The sequence below is a fragment of the Diplotaxodon limnothrissa genome, linkage group LG13 (assembly GCF_057381915.1).
Source record: "Diplotaxodon limnothrissa isolate DT_005_m linkage group LG13, D_limnothrissa_male_GT1.1, whole genome shotgun sequence".
Classification (NCBI taxonomy): Eukaryota; Metazoa; Chordata; class Actinopteri; order Cichliformes; family Cichlidae; genus Diplotaxodon; species Diplotaxodon limnothrissa.
In genome coordinates this window covers 8,369,423-8,387,281 of record NC_140608.1, presented here as the reverse complement: position 1 = coordinate 8,387,281, position 17,859 = coordinate 8,369,423, and the positions used below count along the sequence as shown (strand labels likewise).

Sequence of the window (17,859 nt, the reverse complement as noted above, 5' to 3'; positions counted from 1 at the left end):
TAAAGTACATGTAAAACTGTGACAATTATTTAAAAGGTATGAAATGGCACGTAACATGAGAATCAAATAGAGTCTAGTCTTACTTTCACAAGTATTAAAGAACTGCTGCATTAATGCAGCCTGTTTTTGTTTATCATACTGTTTATTTGTAACCAAGATCGTTTTTATACGAGTGTTTGTGACTACAGTTTCTAGACTATGCACAGCACTGTTATTTTGTCAACACTGTGCACCAAATGAAATGGAGGAGGAAAGATAAATCTTGGAAAGACATACTGCTGATTCAAGTTTTCTCCAGGTCTGTTTTACTCTGTTTTGCAGCTGCTATCACTCATTAAACAATGGCAGTCAGTATATTCCCACCACAATGCCTCTGTTTCTGCTTTCCAGTGCATAGTATCATTGAAGAGAAAAATAATTACATGAAGAATATTGCCACTTTTAGCTATGTCATTGTATCTTTGATGAATGCAAATGATCTATATATGTAAAAACAGTATTTTACTTAATAAGATTTTATGTAGGAAGATAAGAAGCTCATTATTATATCTAATAGTAAAAAACTTGACAGTATTTTAGGGGTCATAATGAATGGAAGACATCTTCAAATGATCAGTGTTATTATCTGTAAATTTCTGGAACATTAAGGGAAAAAAAGTAGAGTATAAAAAGTGATTCATTAAATTATTTTTATGCTATAAAGGCACATTGACAGCAACAGAGTAATTTATATCAAGGTTGTGCCAAAGAAGCTCTTAATATGACATTTCTAGTTGCTAGAAGGTACAAGTTTTGTGTCTGCTCAGAGTCGTCTTTTTACAAGTATGAGCTTTTAATACCAGCTTTTATTTAGGAGTTTAGGTGTTAATGCTTTAGTTGTAATTAAACAAGTCGCATACCTTCTTTGCTGTATATTGGAATTCCGTTATTAGACAGGATGTTGGTTTGAATGAAAGCTCGACCAGTAATTTAAAAATAATATTTCTTTTCATTTTAACTTAGATTCGATGATGACATTTTTCTCTCTGAACCCAGGATTTGTTGTTGTTCTTTGAATTTTACTCCTGAATATATTGAATATTAACCACTCAAAGCATATGCCTAACCATTCCTGTTAAAGCCAAGAAGACTTGGAGTACAAACGGGATTATCCCCCATTTCAGTCATCCTGCGGTGGTTCTATTCAGAAAAGGTATTTGTGAGTGTCCAAAAGCTGCAGAGTATTTGGGTGAATGGACTACAATGACATACAATGACTCTCTCTCTCTCTCTCTCTCTCTCACTCACACACACACACACACACACACACACACACACACACACACACACACACACACGTAACAATAGATACCCATGCAGTGCCGGCCCATTTTTAAGAAACAGCACTGCATTGACACTTAAGCTGCGATTACACAGTGTTTTTCTTCAGATGCTATTTTGTGAGGTACAAAAGTAAAGATCTGTTTTGGCTACCCTGCCAAAGTAAGCAATGTAGGATTTCCTCACAGGATTGCAGTTCACTTTATATGGATTGAAAGAGGCAAAAAAACCACAAAAAATGTCAGCCTACAACTTCACCCTGGCAACTGTTGGTTTGAAAATTTTATCTTGCCCCGAGGTTTGTCTTTTTAAAATGTTAAAACAAAGATGAACTTTGTCCAGATCTGTAGTTTGTGGTTTTAACTCACTGTGTGCCATGAGGCTAATTTACATGCAGACCATGAAAAGCTATGGTTACAATGGTTACAATGAAGTTTTCTACCATGAACTTTTTTTTCCAACTCTTCATGCTGGCAGTCTTGGATTTTTTTTTTTTTAGGGATAACTAAAACTGAGAGAAAGAAGTTTAGCATTTGACCTTTTTCAGTGACTCTGACGGTTTTAATTAGTGTTTGATCCGGGGAAGTGTATTCGAAGATCCAGCTGATGTCATTGTGTAAGCAGAGCACTGTGAAGCAGATTAAGTTGGCAGAACTACTCGAGGCTTTTTATTGTTCCGAAATCTGCTCATCCTACAGAGTTTGTATTGCAGGAGACAAAAACACTTGGTTTTTAAAATGTGCGCATCAAATTGTCAAATTCATGTGCTACAAGCCAAATAGTTTTCCCTTTTGTGAACAATACTACATTAGGTTCAAAGCTACGTTCTATATGTAAGCAGGGATTGATTTTCCAGTTTAATCTGCAGGTTCCCAAATCATGCGACTTTCATATTGATTATTAAAGAAAACAGTTTTTAAGAGTCATCATGATCAAATTAGTTTTAAAAACTCATACTCAGCCTAACCTAACAAGATGATACAGTAGTTGGCTAGAGCACGGGGGTTATTGCATTCAACAAGATATCCTTAATACACAGAAAACAGTGAAAGCTCCTTCTTTTTGTCTGTGTTTTAGGTAATTAACCTGGGGCCAGATCTGTGCCAGAGATGGATTGCCATCATAAATGACTACTTTAGTGGAGTTGAGGACTTTAGTGTACATATAACTTAATCCAATCTACTGCTGACATGGGTGCACACCCACCTGCCTCCTGGGAGATTATCCTGAATTTTTCACTGCTCTAAGCTGTTGGGTCCTGCCAGTGTGATTTGAAATTTCCCCTGGAAGTGCAAACTGTAATTTGAGGACAGTCAATAAAAGGGAGGTTCTGTATTCAGGTGCTGAAGCAGTTTGGAGGTTCAGTCCCTTGCTCCTCGTCTTGACGTGACAAAGTATCCTTTTAGAAAACACCAATCCATAATATGTTGCTGATGTTAGTAGAGTATATTGATAAAACCAAATGATTTTCTGTAGAAGAAAAGAAGGAAGTGATGAAAGATGTAGGGGGAATTTTATATTGCTCAGTGGATGATAATTTTACATTTCATTTACCTTGATATTGGAGTCATGACAGGTGATTCTGCAATGTGCATAATATCACACAAAGCTTCAGGTGTCTATACTGAATGCATTTTAACACCATCCTTCATAAAAAACTTGTGCTTCCTGTGTAATTTTTGTACAAAGCTGTGCGTTTTGTCAAATGCCTCTTACTGCACACCAGTGCTCCAGCTGAACAAGCTCAGCTGCTGCTGTTTTACTCTCTCTGCTATGTGACTGTTTTATAGATGTTTTGAGTTGTTTCAAGACACACACAGATTTGTGCGCACACATGGAGAAACTATCAAATAGCTAAAGAGTTAAAATGCCTTGCTGCAAAGAAGGATCTACCTTTACCTCAGTGTTGGGTCACAGTTATGGTGCTAATATACATTTCTAACTGTGCAAATTTAGAGGTGGCTGATCCCCCCCCCCCCCCCCCCCAAAAAAAAAAAAAAAAACATTCTCTCTTCTCTCTACCTTTAGTGTTAAAACTTTTATTTACTGGATGGGAGTTACAAGGTTAGAGAAAAGAGTGCAACAGGCTGGGGGAGAGAAGGAAGTCAAAAATCAGAAAAAAGGAAGCGAGAAATGATAAAAGAAAAAACAAAAGTGACAGGTTGATTTGTATACAGACTCTTCAAACAACAAAGATTCCACCCACGTTTTGGTTGATACCGTTTGGAAGAATGCAAAAATATGTTTTGTTTATTCTATTTCCTTCATTCATTTCTTCTTCATTAAGTCTGAAACACTGTGTACAAGGCAGTTATCGCGCAACTCACGAGATATTCAATAATGAGTAATTTTATGCTTCTGTCTTCTAGTCAAAGCCCCGTCAATTTAGCTTCGTAAGGCACAAAATTGCTGTAGAAAAATAAAGCTTTGAACTATTGATTCTTTCCTTTGCTTTGGGTGTGCTTTGAATTATTTGGTAGACAGCTGCACGGCAATCAGAATAGCTGCATATTTTGAGGCTGTTGTGTGAAGTGTTTTGTTGAAATTTCAAAGCTTTCTGAATTATCATTCATAAACGGGCAATATTTTTCTGAAAGCCTGTTCTGGTGTCTTTGTCTTGATGTATGGAATAAGATCATCTTCTTTCTGTTGTGGCACTGGAGTAAGACGATCATTTGAAACGGTATCAAAGACAAGGTAATTGATAGTGCTGCATTAACTGTTTTTTTTTTTTCTAGTAAATGAATTAATTGGCCAATGAAAATAGATTGGAAATAACAGAAATAATAAAAGGCTGCATCCATTTCAAAAGCATGTGACACACACAAAAAATATGCTTGCAAGGATGTATTAACCACAGGCAAAAACTGCATCTCAGCCTTGTTTTTTTTTCTCTCCCTGGTTTTGTAGCTGGTCTTCCTCCAAAAAAATGACTTTGCCCAGAAGCAAATTAATATAATAACTTTAATACACTCATATATAAGTAATATAAGAGTGATGCTATTTAATGCTTTTGTTTTCTATAATTTTTGTGTTTATTTTTGTGATTTTCAGGACATCCTTAACAACCTGGACCCTCTGGCAACAGGAGAATTGGATGATGATGACCTCATGCTGGATGTGGACCTCCCAGAGGATGGCTTGCATGGTCAGAACACCTGAGTACTTGCAGACATACACACATAGACATGTAGTTCCTAACTGCAGTTATCTTATTCAGATTTGTAAGGTTATTTTACGGCCATGAAAATTGCTGCAGCTTTATTGGCTAGAACTGTTTATTTTATTTATAAGCAGATACTTCCAGCAAAGCTTTTCTGATCAAAACTGTAAATTAAACCATTGCCAAGGCCAGAACTTTCTATTTCTAGTAGTCTCATTATGTGGCATATAATGGCTTGAACAAATTGTATCCTTGGGTGAAGATTTGCCTCAGAAACATCCAGCAAACTCTTTTAATGGATACAGGGTTGTCTGTAGTGTGGTGGACTCTTTTAATGTTTGATTGATGAAGTTATTAATTTCAGCTCCAAGTCTGACATAAAACTGGCTTTGGATAAGAGCTACTTTCTAGAAGTTTTCAGCCAGCTGTTTGGCTGTGTTTATGACGGATGAACAGATGCACATGTACTTGGTACGTGTGCCTATGGTACACACACAACCAAAGTAGATATACAGGCTTAGCACGACCTGCCTGTACATATGTTTCTCTTGACAGCATCAGTATGGTTTTACATGATTAGTTTAATGCTTTTATATTCAGACAGCACGTCACCCACCTCTGCCTTGATCCTTGAGTCTTGGCTGTTTTCTCTAATCATTTTCACTTTTCACTGCAAATTTAATCAAACTCCAGATTCATTAAGATTGAGTAAAATAGCTTCTATGTAGGTGTTAAAGGTAATCAGGTCACATCATTACCACCTCATAATACTGTTGACAGTATTATTACTGGATTCTTCAGATAATGTTTGTCACAAGGAGAGAGAAGGGTTGAGATTGACCTCTCATGTCATTAAATCTATTGAACTCGAGTGGTTTTAAGATTGAATCACTCATTCTTATCAAAGTAGAATTCAAGGATAATAGGTTTAATGCACAATACCTCTGACAAGACTCCCTTCAACCTCCTAAAAGGCAATGTAGATTTTGTGTGCATGCTTTCCTGTGCACATGCAAGGTTATGAGATTAGATTTGAATCTGTGCTTCCAAGTAAAAAAAAAAAATAGAATAGAAACAGACTGTTAGAAATTTCATGAACGTAGAATTTATTGTGTACTTGGCATACCCAGGAAATTTGCATCAAAGTATATATTGTCTATAAACAGTGATCTCCTTGTTTTTGAGAGAGGGACACAGAGACACTCTAGAGGAATGTGAACTGGAATGTCATCGCTTCCTAATCCTTTTCGGGTAGCAGCCATATTTATAGCTCAGTAAGTCATGGGTAAAGTTAGTGTCATGTGAGGCAGAGTGAAAGCAAGACAGGCTGAGGACTCCAGTTTGACCCAGCCCACAGGGCAGGCCGAGAGATGTGGGATACGGATGGGTGTTACTCCTAAAGACACCCCGGCTCAAAACAGGAAGAGGACTTAAAAAACAAGTGGAGGATAAAGGAGGCCTCACAAAATCTTTTCATCCAGCTGTCAGGTCACTTGACAAAAAGAGGGGCCAGAGTTTTCCTCTCTTGCCTGTCTCAGCTGGTGACTTCCTAGCTTGGACACGAACCAGTCACCTCATCTGCTCTCTTACCACCACCACCACAGTCCTCTCTCCCCGGCTCCAGTTCCTAGGGAGTTCCCAGAAAAACAAGGCTGTCAACAAAGACTGGGCCAGGCAGGAGGGAAGCTCGGTTGACTTTCTCTCTGGCCTTTTAACAGTTCACCAGCTGACTGGACAAGGAGTTATTTTGCTCTCGTCTTCATCTGAGTTTCTCTACATTTACGGATTTTTTCCCCCCACACTTGGAACATATTCAGATTGTTTTACTTTTTGTTTTAGGCTTTTCTGAGCTGAAAAGCAGTCACTGTACGTGGTTAACTTTCCTGGAATGTAGCAGCTCAGTGTGAGACAGACTGTCTGCTCCTGTGCTATGAGGTGACACTCTGGGTAAAGTATTTTAACCACAACTGCTGAATTCCTCAGATTGGATCTTTTAGTCTGCCAATATTTGTTTAAATCTCTTTTTCTTTATCTCTTTCTACCCATTTTCCTTCAGTCCAAAGAGCATCTGGTATATAGAAAGTCAAGGGTCCTTTTGATTTCCTGGGGGTTGCGCCCTGTTAGTTGTCAATTTTGTTGCAGTCATGGTTCATTTCACAGCTATATGCTATTGAGTATTGCCAAATACTGTGTCCTTTTACCTCCTTGAAAATGAAATGGCTTGTCACTTTGTGTGTGTGTGTGTGTGTGTGTGTGTGTGTGTGTGTGTGTGTGTGTGTGTGTGTGTGTGTGTGTGTGTGTGTGTGTGTGTGTGTGTGAGAGAGAGCAGTTGTTTGCATTTGATAGTGGGAACAGTTGAGAGAATGAGATGGATAATCGCATCATTTTCATGCAGATGTTTTGAAATTTTTGAAAGAAGCACAGTGGTATTCATTACCACAGGGCATTCATAGTAGTGCATTGTGCTATTGTGTTTTTGTGTATGTTTGTATTACATTGTTAGTACTTTTTCTTTGTTTTAGGTCTAGAGGGCAAACCCATGAAACTAAATGATTAGTTTTTAGTGTAAACACTTTTTTAAGGATAGAGTACGGATAGGTTCAGCTTAGAGTAAAGGTTAGAATTAGCCCTCATCAGCACAGGAAGCTCCTGGCAGCGATCTAGTGACCATAGATCACAGAAACTCAATGATATTCAGTGACTTCAGGTAACAGTTGGTGAAATTACTGCTTGCAATGAAGTGATACATTGACATATGACAGGGACTAAATACATTATAGAGTTTTGTGTGCGTGTAACTTAGGGCTGTTGTAAAATGTGTATCTTTGCATTTTTATGCCTCAAATTCACCCAAAAAAACATAACAGTATCACCAGAAGTGATTTTTCTAAGGCTATACTCTACATCGAGGCTACATCTCAAACAGTTGCTTTACAAATTTTAGGTCATAATCCCCAACCATCACCTACGTCCTCTTCTTCCAGACATACATATATGTATATTTACTACATCTCATATTCTCTCTATATAGAGACTGATAGGATGTCCCATATTGAGCGTCCGGAGCGGGCCAATCGGCAGGGGCAGCGGCGTAAACACCATCGCTGGAGTGGATCAGATCACTTTCATAATGATACCAGGTCAGTCAGGTTTGAAAGAGTAAGAAATGTTATAAAAATGTTACAAAAAACCAAACAAAACATGAGTCTAAATCTGTAAAAAGCCAAATTAAAAAGATATGAATACACTGAATATGTCACTGTTTCTCTGTCTTTGTTTTTTTGTTTTTCCCTCAGGGCTCATGTCTTCCAACATTATGATGGTTTCAGAGATTCAAAGAACTCAGCCCGAAAGGAAGGCAGGGAGCATGGCTACATGCCAATGTTAGATGGACTTGCACTCGAGCACATGACTCAGGACTGCAGCTTCCTCAAGAACCAGCTGCTCAAGCTCAAAACGTTACTAGAGGTTCGACCCACATTTGCACAGATGCAAACACAAAAACCGATACGCTTACTTGCATATTTGTCCAGTATTCTTTGTCCAATAACAGAAACCTTTGTACTCCTTAACATGAACAGTAGACTCAGGCTTTTATTTTGGGTCTTAATAATCCACACTGATTGTAAACACTGCTTATCATGGGGATGAGGGTGTTTTGGCTGCAGTTCTGTCTATAAATTATACATTTGTACTAGTTTTCTGTAGGTTTAGTTTTAGTAATCTTCTTCAGTATGCTGGGGGCAGACTATATCACTGAACACACTAAAAGTGGGTCTTAATAAAACTGAAAGGAGCTAGTTTTCTTAACAGGTTTCCACACTGAGTATTTTTAGGGGGATTTTTTTTGTGTCTAATTACATAAATCCAGTAGCTGTTGCAGTGTAGCGAGATCATAAAAGACAAGACAAGACTTTGCTATTTGTTTTAATGCACTGGGCCAGTCTTATTTTTGCTCATATATTGCCTCATCCATTGTGAATTGTTGCAATTCAGTTCAGTAAAATGAATTAAGTTGTGTGATTCAAAAGGCTTGTGTGCAACAGTACACTTGTGCTTCCGTTTTGTATATACAGTATGTGCATCTGTGAAGGCGATCACTTAATAGATGCACCCCTGTCAATCAGAGAAATCCACTTAGAGGAAAGAAACAGATTGGGTGACTGGGATGAAGAAAAGGGAAATGGAAGAAACTGAACGAGGAAATGTGCACTTACATGTACGATGAACACACAAAATCGTCTCTCTATTGAAACACAGCCGATTTTAGGCAATCGCAGAAATGCACCGGCACCGGCACTTCACACTCCGTAAAACAAAATTATCTCGAATGTCTCGACTCAATTTAGCCTCAGCAGCATAAAAAGTAATGTTTATGTTTAATCCAAATGTCTCCTTCAGATCTGTTCAGCGTGCTCGCTGCAATTAGTCAAACACTTGGGCTGTATAGCCTCAAGAGGGAAGATATTTTTTTTAGCAACTTTGTTCTTAATTGTGCAGCTTTTTCTTCATATGATCCTGAACTCAAAGCAATTGTAGAATGAGCTTCCAGCTGTGCTAAATCCTAAATCAAAGGCTAAAATCCAGCACAACTCTCTTTATACCTGCAGATTATAATTGGATAATTCTACATAACATTAATGAGGCTGAAGTGGAATGTACCCTTTAAGTGAAAATTGTTACCAAGCTAGTTGACAAAATGTTCATTAAACATTAAATACCAGCCACTTAAGTACATATGCTTGGTGTCTAAAAACCTTCGGATGGCACTGATTAAATAATTGGGATAATAATTACATTAATGTCGTAGGAGTTTATAGAAAAGTTGAACACACAAGTAGCCACTGATACAAGGACATTTTTGGATATAAAATAAATGTCTTTAGTTCAAAAACAAACTCTGCCTCTGGTATCTAACACTTGTGGCTGACAGTTCAGGGTCAGTGGAGTGTATGTGCTAAAGAGTAAAATTATTCCACCATAGTGAAATATTGCTCCTGAGGCATGCTGTAGGCAGTTGCCATTGATTTAACTCACTGTGTACTCTCTGTCTGTGTGCGTGCCCTCTCTTGTGAATGTGTGTGTTTGTTTGTCTCCAGCTTGAGGATACAGACACTCCAGCAGATGTTCCTGTGGAATCTGAAGACAGTACCTCTGCAACACAGGTAAGAAACTGTGACTGCAGTTTACAGTGAAGATTGACTGAAAATGTGGTTTATGATACATATCTATCTCTTGATCTATCACTTTATTATGCTCTTTTTTTAGTTCCTAAATAAGGGTGTGTATGTATGTGTTTGTGTGCGTGTTTTTAGTTGGAGGTGCTGGTAAAGGAAGTGCAGGTGCTCAGAGAGGAACTGAGGAGTCGAGACAAGATCATTGCTCAGCTCACACTGCAGTGTCAAGAACTACAACAACAACATCGACAGGAACAGATTGTGAGTCGTTGTAAACATGGCTTATACAACTGAAAAGGGGAATCTGTGCCACATATAGATATACTTGGAGTGTAACCGTTCAGTCGCCCTGCCTCAAAGCTGAGACAGAAATTACACAGAATAGTTGTTTTGTTTTTTTCCAAGCATAGTATGTGAGGCATATCTGCTGTTGAATTGTGTTTAAAGGTGTCATGAATTATTCTGCATCGAAGTTATTATAGTTGACGAAATTAAATTTAAAAACTAAAAACATATGTGAAAAAACTATTTAGCAAATTAAAAAGGAAGGAAAGGAAAACCCTTACACTAAAATGTGTTTTAGTATGGTAAACAGAAAAAACTAAAAATATTTATTTGCTTTTATGATTGACTGACCACAGGTTTAGTAGAAATAACATCCTCTTTTGGCAAAATGCAAACACAGTAGAGATTTTGACACAAAGTATCAATGAATTAGTCCGAAAAACAGTGGAAAATGTCAATAAAATAAAAAAGAAAGAGGAAAGAAATAATAAAGTCAGGTGTGAGTGCTCATAAACTATAAATGCAAGTATAACATACAGAAGATCAATACAGGCTCTTCTTCAGTTTGATGAGATCTAGGTTTTACAAGATCCTCTGTGATTTACAGGCAGAGCTGAAATGGCTTCAAGGCTCATGTTTGCGTGTTGCATTCATGTAGCGCTCAAAGTGTTTTCTCTCTGAGAGATCACCCCTGTGACATCAGATCTCTTTACTGATCTGCGATAGTTAGGCATGTCTGGCCATTGCTACTGCCTTATTCTTCTCTATCAGATCTTACAATTGAAGGTTTAAAAAGACAGATGGATTGATAAAAATATGTAGTGGAAAAAGTCTGATAGACCCACTTTTCTAGTGTTCAAGTGATCAAAGAAGATATACTGCAATACCCTTCATCATAGGTGGGAGTTGGGTATGTTGCTGGACTCCTACATGCACACCAGTGTGTTACTCATGCCTGCCAACAACTTCCATTCTGTTTGCCTTTAGCTGGCTCCATCTCCTCTCTAACATTCATTAGTGTCCTGACCAGGCTCCCTTGTTAGCCAAACAACAGTATGCCTAGCTGACATTATTCAAATCCCCGCCATATCAAGAAATACCAAAATGTCAAAGCAAGGTCTGTTCTCCTGTCTTGCCACTGCATAGCATTCTTCCAATTAGAATAAGCACCCACCCACAGGTTCTTCAGTCAGAACGATATTGTTCCACCCTTAGCCTCAACAAGCAGAGGCTGTAAGAAAAGGCTGGGGCATGTTTTCAGATCTTTAGCTGACTTTAATGAGTGTAGAAGCTGAAGGAGTGAAAGTGTTGGACGATGGCAGAAAGAAAATAAAAACGGAAACAGCAACCTTTACTCCTCCGACTGTACTCAAGAATTTTGTGTGCAGCTGTTAGAAGAATGTCAGAAGAATGTCCTCGCAGTAAAAGGCTAAATGATGAAACCAAAACAAAGAAACACAAAAGTTTTGGAAGTTTTCTTCTGTCAAGTGTGTTTGGTGAAAATCTAACATTTATGTGCAGGTCATTTGGTTCATATTGGAACTAGAGTTAAAGAGTAAACGGCGACTGGACCTGCTTTATGTCCTTGAAATTGGGTAGGGGGTAATATTAAAGTTGGTAAAGATTCAAGTAAAGTTGAGGGAGGTAAAGCATTAGAAAGTGCTGAGAAACAGACATGTGGAAAAAAATGAGTAAATTGAACATAGTGCAGTAATGAGAAAACAATAGAGGAGCTGCGTGTGGATGGGAGACGGTTTCTTGCTGTATACAGTGTGTATCTATGTGTGTGTTTGTGTACATATAAGGCTAAGAGGAGAAAATGGGAGTGAAAATGAAATAATGGGAGAGAGGAAAGTGGAACTATCAAAGATAAAAAACTGATTTCCCAGTGTTGCTTGACAGTATGTAGCTTTGAAGGCGTCTTCTGCTGCACTTGAGGTAGACTGCTCATGCTCACTGCACTGACGTTTTTACCAAGGCTGGCAAACACCTGCGATTCATGTCAGATCCTTTCATGCCTTTTCACAGCCAAAATTTCTTTGCTATTCAGCCACATATGAAAAAAATGTGATATCAAGCTCAAGTTTTTTTTTTTTTTAAGCAAAAATGTAATGTTGTGCACATCATTAGTTGCTCTGACCTTCTGATTCAATAATTGATTGAGTTAATCGTTTGAATTAAAAAGAAGGTTAGGAAAGTGGTTTGTCAGGAAAGGTTTTGACTGATGAAAAAAGGAGGCAATATTGGGTGAACATGCGCTTAAAGTAAATGTCAGCGAGTTTAATTTACTGCAGGATATTTTAATTACTATGTAAAGGTAATTGTAGCCATTTACAACCTGGTCTTGGTTTTCCCTAATGTGCATCAATTTTAATCAGAGCAGGGTGATAATTTGCTGGCTCCCAGTTTTCATGCACATTCAAATCGTCTGGATAAAAAAGTGGATAGAATTTTATTGCTTTGGATGAGAAATATATATATATTTTTAACAATAAATTACATTTATCAATTTAAAAATGAACCCTTGCTGAAGACCCTTTTTTCTGTTCATTCAAGTGATTACATCTGATATATTTAGCTTTTTGCTATGTGTGGCAGCACATCAGTTAGGTTTTTGACTGGTGATGCTAAATGTTTGTGATTCATCCCAGTGGGAAAAAAAAAACTTATCTTTTTTTTCTTAAAGCTTCAATTAACTTTCTAGTGAGATGTTTTCTTTTAAGTTCAACCCAGTTATTATTTAAAAGTTGAAGTGAGCTGAATCCAAGTGCACAGTGGGTGTTGTAGTAAAAGGGGACTTGCTTTCAGTATATTAAGGCCTATTCAGTTTTCTCTCTGAGTACTTTTATTTGACTGCGTATAAAGTGGCAAGCTTTTAAAGAGCGTGAGAGCAGAGGCTTGAAAAGAAGTCACCAGAGTTAAAACCCTTTCTTGGCCTTCCTTCCCTCCTTTCTTCCCGCCTTTCCCTCAGTCTGCTACAGGCCAGCAGGTCAAGTGTCAGTGCCACCACCAGAGGGCTCCTTCTTCACTAAGACAGAGCGACAGACAGGTGGACAAACGTATGCAGCACCACTATGATAAGGCCACCCAGACGTACTGGAGACCACCAAACCATGCTGTGAGTCTGAAACATCAATTCATCAATTTAAAAAAAAACATTTTTTCTGTGCAGTCGTGACCATCAGACCTCACTTTGGGATACAATGATGAGTGCATACATACAGCATATTGCTGACCTCTATTTGATAAAACATAATTTGACAGTTTATTTAATGCAAAGAATAATGTAAAGGAAAAAAAAAATATAGGTGTTTGTGTGAGGTCGTTCAAATCTTTAGCTTCAGGTAACAATCTAAAAAGCATGAGAACGCTTTTCCAGCTGCTGGCTGGAGGGGTTAAATCACTATACTGTGCTCTCTCTGTGGAGCACAGCTTATTGGGTTGTCAGCAAGCTTGTCACACTGTCCTCCACTCTTAATAGCTAGATGTCACTGAACAGGGACTTGCGACGTTGGTCTTAATGTCGGAGTGATGGAGAAGGAGATTTATTGGAGGAAGGAAGTAGACATAGAGGCGCACAGATAGACAGGTGGCAGATGGATAGATATGTGTTCGCTGTGTTTATCATAGCCAGCACAGCGTGATGTGTGGCAGCCAAGTATTGGTTCAATGGTGGGAGTGCCACAGGCAGTGTGCCTAGTAAACACTCCCTTAATTGACCTGCTCTCAGCTAACAGGGTGTGATGCACAGACACACGCACACACCCACTCACACAAAGAGGCAGATATAAGCACTGTGACACAAAAGGAAATAATTTTAAAATTGATATCTGCTTAACTGTAACACATGGTATGGCCAAACTCATGATTATTAAGAGTGGACAAATGTTTTTAAATTGGCTTATACCGACTACAGGTGAAGAATAAAAGACAAAACAAGCAAGCTTACCAACTATAGAAGGTCCCTGCTTGCCACAGGAGCTTATGGTTTAACAGTTGCTATGGTAACCATCAAAGAAGGGCTAGCAGAGCTTGATGGGAACAGTCTCCGTGGTGGGAGCGTCTTTCTGTGACCTGTAGTACCTGGTGTGTGTTAATGCTCAAAAACATTAAAAAAACCCAACAAAACCAAAAACAAAACAAAAAAAAATCAAAACAGATTTCTCTTGTGATTTTTATCTCTGTTCTTTTTGCTTGTTTCATCAGTAATCTGTACTGGCCACCACATTCCACTCTTCCTGCTTTAATCTACATTACGGTGTCATCACCAGAGTGAAGACCATTTCCTACGCTCTTGTTTTGCAGCCTTGGACTACTTTCAGCATGTTTTTACAGCATGTTACTTTCCAGAGCTTGCAATTGCTCCTAAAGATTAGCTCTGAGTTTGTTTCATTTTTTTGAGAAGTAAAAATAAAAGAGAACACAGAGTAAACAAATACCAGGAAGAAACAGATTTTTTTTCCTTGGTCTTTTTAGTTGGTATCGAAGCTCTCGGTAGCACACTGACAGGTTTAGCACCTTTAGCAAGTCTGGGTTCATTAAGAGTTTTCCTCTTATAGTACTTTGCTTTTCCCACAGTTTTCTATGTGTGTGGTTTTCCTAGACTAGCTATTCTGCCTTTTTTTCCCTCCTCCCTACTGACAAATTAATCATGTCTGGCTGTCTTTATTTCACTCTCCAATGCTCTTCCTCTAAAACACACACACACACACACACACACACACACACACACACACACACACACACACACACACAAACATGGTGTCATTGTTATTGTTTTTTTCTCTCTTGCTCTCAAAAATGCCCTTTTTTGTTGATTTTTCTTCTCCTCTGACATTTAAAGGGGTGCTCTGTCAAAGCACTGGAGTACCTCGTGCCCCGCAATAGTATTTTTGAAAGCTACGCTGAACGGCTTGGTCAAGATTAATTTTGATGTCAAAGGCCAGTAGCTATAATCTTTTAAAGCTTTAATGTTGATATATAGTTGCCTTATCTGTAGCCAAGGGGCAAAATGTGCTCTCTGATTCTGGGAGGTCTAGATGTCCGTGCTTGGACATGGACTGAAAATTCTCTGTGTGCTTTGAACTTAGATTAAGAGTATCACAAAAGAGTGAGCTTGTGTCCTTTGACCATTGGACATGAGTGTATTTACTTGTTAGTGAGTCGTTTATTATTCATGCAGCATCTTCAGTCATTCCGCTTATATTTTGTCAGTGACCAGAACTTGTGCTATTGCTTTTCAGGCTGCTTTAACCCATCCTCTTCACCTATTTCCCGACTTCTTCGCAGCCTCTGCGAAGGCTGTGGTAACATATTCTCCGCCGGCTCCCACAGCTTCTTATTTAGATCTGCTTGCAATCCAATTTTGAGGCCAAAACTTGCTCAAGAAAAAAGAAAAGATAAGAAAGGCTTACATTATGGAATGTGTATAGTGCTGTTGGTGAACATAATGCCGACAACGATTGTACACGGTTGTCGCAGCATGACGCAAGTGTAGTGTGACAGTAGGAGCTACTTAAATGTTGCCTGTAGAAAAATAATCTTTGTGAATAGCTTCCCAGAGCAATCTCAGCAGGAGAAATGTTTTGTCTGCCTCTTCCTTTTGCAGCAAATAAAACATGAGCAGTGTGATTTGAGTAATTTCAGATGTAATACAATAGAAAACTACACAGCCTTGTGGTTATATATTTGCATTATTTTCTGTCATGTGTATGTGAGAGATGCCCTGTTTGTCTGCGTTTTGTTTGTGTGTGTGTGAGTGGGTTGTGCCACATGTATCTCTTGTACTCAAGTGCGGGCCACACTCAATGTGACTGAACAATGAGTTCAGCCGACTGAGGACTGGGGAGCCGACCTTGTTAATAACCCAGATAAACAAACACGCAGATGAGCCACAGCAGTGAAACAATGACAACACAATAGGCAGTGTTTCATCAGTGGCAGACAGAGAGGATAATTACGGCTATCCTCCCACTCCCTCTTTGCCTCTTAAACATCCTCTTCTTCATCTCTTCTTCTCTTCTCACACCTCCCTTCGTGTCTCTTTTATCTCTTCCGCTCTTTCTTCTATCTTTCTTATTTGCTTCATTGATTTCTTTCTTTCTTTTGTATTTTTTTGTCTGTCGTTCTTTCCTTGACATTACAGCTCTTCTTGACTTCTTACCTCAGTTACAATTAGATCATTTTGTTGTCACTGAGAGGGAGAGGATGGGGAAGAGGGTTAGTGATTAGTGTTAAGCTGCCAAAGGTGTTCCCCACTCAGATGCGAGTGTTACTTCCCCTTCCTCATTCTCTCAGTTTGCCCCCTCGCATCAGGCACACATTCCACACGCATGTTCATTAATACGAGCTTGTACGACAGAGTCATGTTTGCCAGGTGAGGATTTAATTGCCAAAGTCGGTGAAGTGAAACATTGGGGCCAGGGCAGGAGTATTAGTTGTAACCAACTTCGTGAAACTCCGTGTAATGGATTAGGAGACCTGAGCAGAGCAGGGCTGTTTTTAGTGGCTCAGATGTATCCTCTAAATAGTGTTGTTATTTGAAGAAAGGTTGTAGGATCACAAAGAAAAACTTTTATTCGACTTTTAGATTCTTGTCCTACTTTCCCAAGTTTCGCCATCTGCTTTGGGGACTGTGCACACAAGAGGTAGAGTGCATCTCAGTCTGAGAGGGTCTCTTGTGAACATACTACTACCACCAATACTAATATGGCTATTTCCACTGAGAATAGCAATGTTACGCATGCAAACACATTTTTAAAAATTGTTTATTACTGTACATCCCCCTCATTTCTCTGTACTCCCAGAAAAATATCAGTCTGGCTCAATCAAGCTCTTTTGCTAGATTTGAAGTAGGTACAATAGGAGGTGAAGCACTTACTACTGTATTTTCAAACTGACATACCAAAAGAAAAAATATTTTCTATTTTCAGGCAGAAAGTCTGAATTAGCCTAACCAATATCGTATATTACTGGATTCAGCACAGTGAGACCTTTCCAGCAAATCCTGTTTAGTGATTCTGGGACAATCCTACCTAATACAGTTGAAACGTATATGAGCACATTCATTGCAGATTCTCATTTGAAATGTTCACCCATTGTACTTCTGTGTTTGTAGAGCTCTATTTCATCAAGAGATCACAATGTTAACTTTTTTTCCCCTATAGAGGAAGCCTCAGTCCACTCTCACACCCAGTTTGGAATTAATTTGGCCTTCCATTATGAAATTACATGAGTTCAGGTGTAGCATCTCCCATTTGGCTTAACATTTTTGAGGGGATATCACAATATCTGTTAACTTTTGAGAACTTTCATTATTTAAGAAAACAAGTTAAAACATCTAAAAAGCTATTGTTGCAATGATATTGGTATCTTAAAATGCTGTAGTTTATACATGTAGCATGCACATACCTCCACCACTAATCTTGTGTTATACCAAAAGTGTGTTATGTATGCATTGCTGAAGCTATTCCACAAGGACTGGTGGTCCAATCCATAAAGGCTTGACCATTTAGGGCAGCGGTCCCCAACCTTTTTTGCGCCACGGACCGGTTTATGCCCGACAATATTTTCATGGACCGGCCTTTAAGGTGTCGCGGATAAATACAACAAAATAAAACTTGTACTGGTACCGAAAAAAAAGAAAATTTATTCATAACACACGTGAAAAGGCCCGGGGGTTGGGGACCGCTGATTTAGGGGGCGAGGTCAGCCGCAAGGAGGTTTAGGAGATTAACATTGTTGTTTTTTTATTGAAAGAGTTGAGAAGGAAGTGTTGCCAGACGCAGTCTATGTGCTGGTGGGAGAGAAATGATGAAATTGATGGATGGCATATATAAAAAAATAACTTGTATAATTTTCCCAATTTCTGTCTCACTGCTCTTGTGAAGCTCTGTCAGCCCTTTATTGGAGACC

At 38.7% G+C, this 17,859-nt stretch overlaps 1 protein-coding gene across 4 annotated transcripts in view; it reads left to right on the top strand.

Annotated features, from left to right (window-relative positions):
* Positions 1-17,859, top strand: part of ccser2a (coiled-coil serine-rich protein 2a) — a 49,001-nt gene that overhangs the window by 21,852 nt on the left and 9,290 nt on the right. For all 4 annotated transcript variants that reach the window (XM_085369743.1, XM_085369745.1, XM_085369746.1 and 1 more), the window contains 6 exons: positions 4,375-4,468; positions 7,515-7,623; positions 7,780-7,951; positions 9,583-9,648; positions 9,799-9,921; positions 12,917-13,063. In XM_085369743.1, coding sequence (XP_085225869.1) covers positions 4,375-4,468; positions 7,515-7,623; positions 7,780-7,951; positions 9,583-9,648; positions 9,799-9,921; positions 12,917-13,063 — 711 coding nt within the window. The remainder of the gene's footprint in view (positions 1-4,374; positions 4,469-7,514; positions 7,624-7,779; positions 7,952-9,582; positions 9,649-9,798; positions 9,922-12,916; positions 13,064-17,859) is intronic.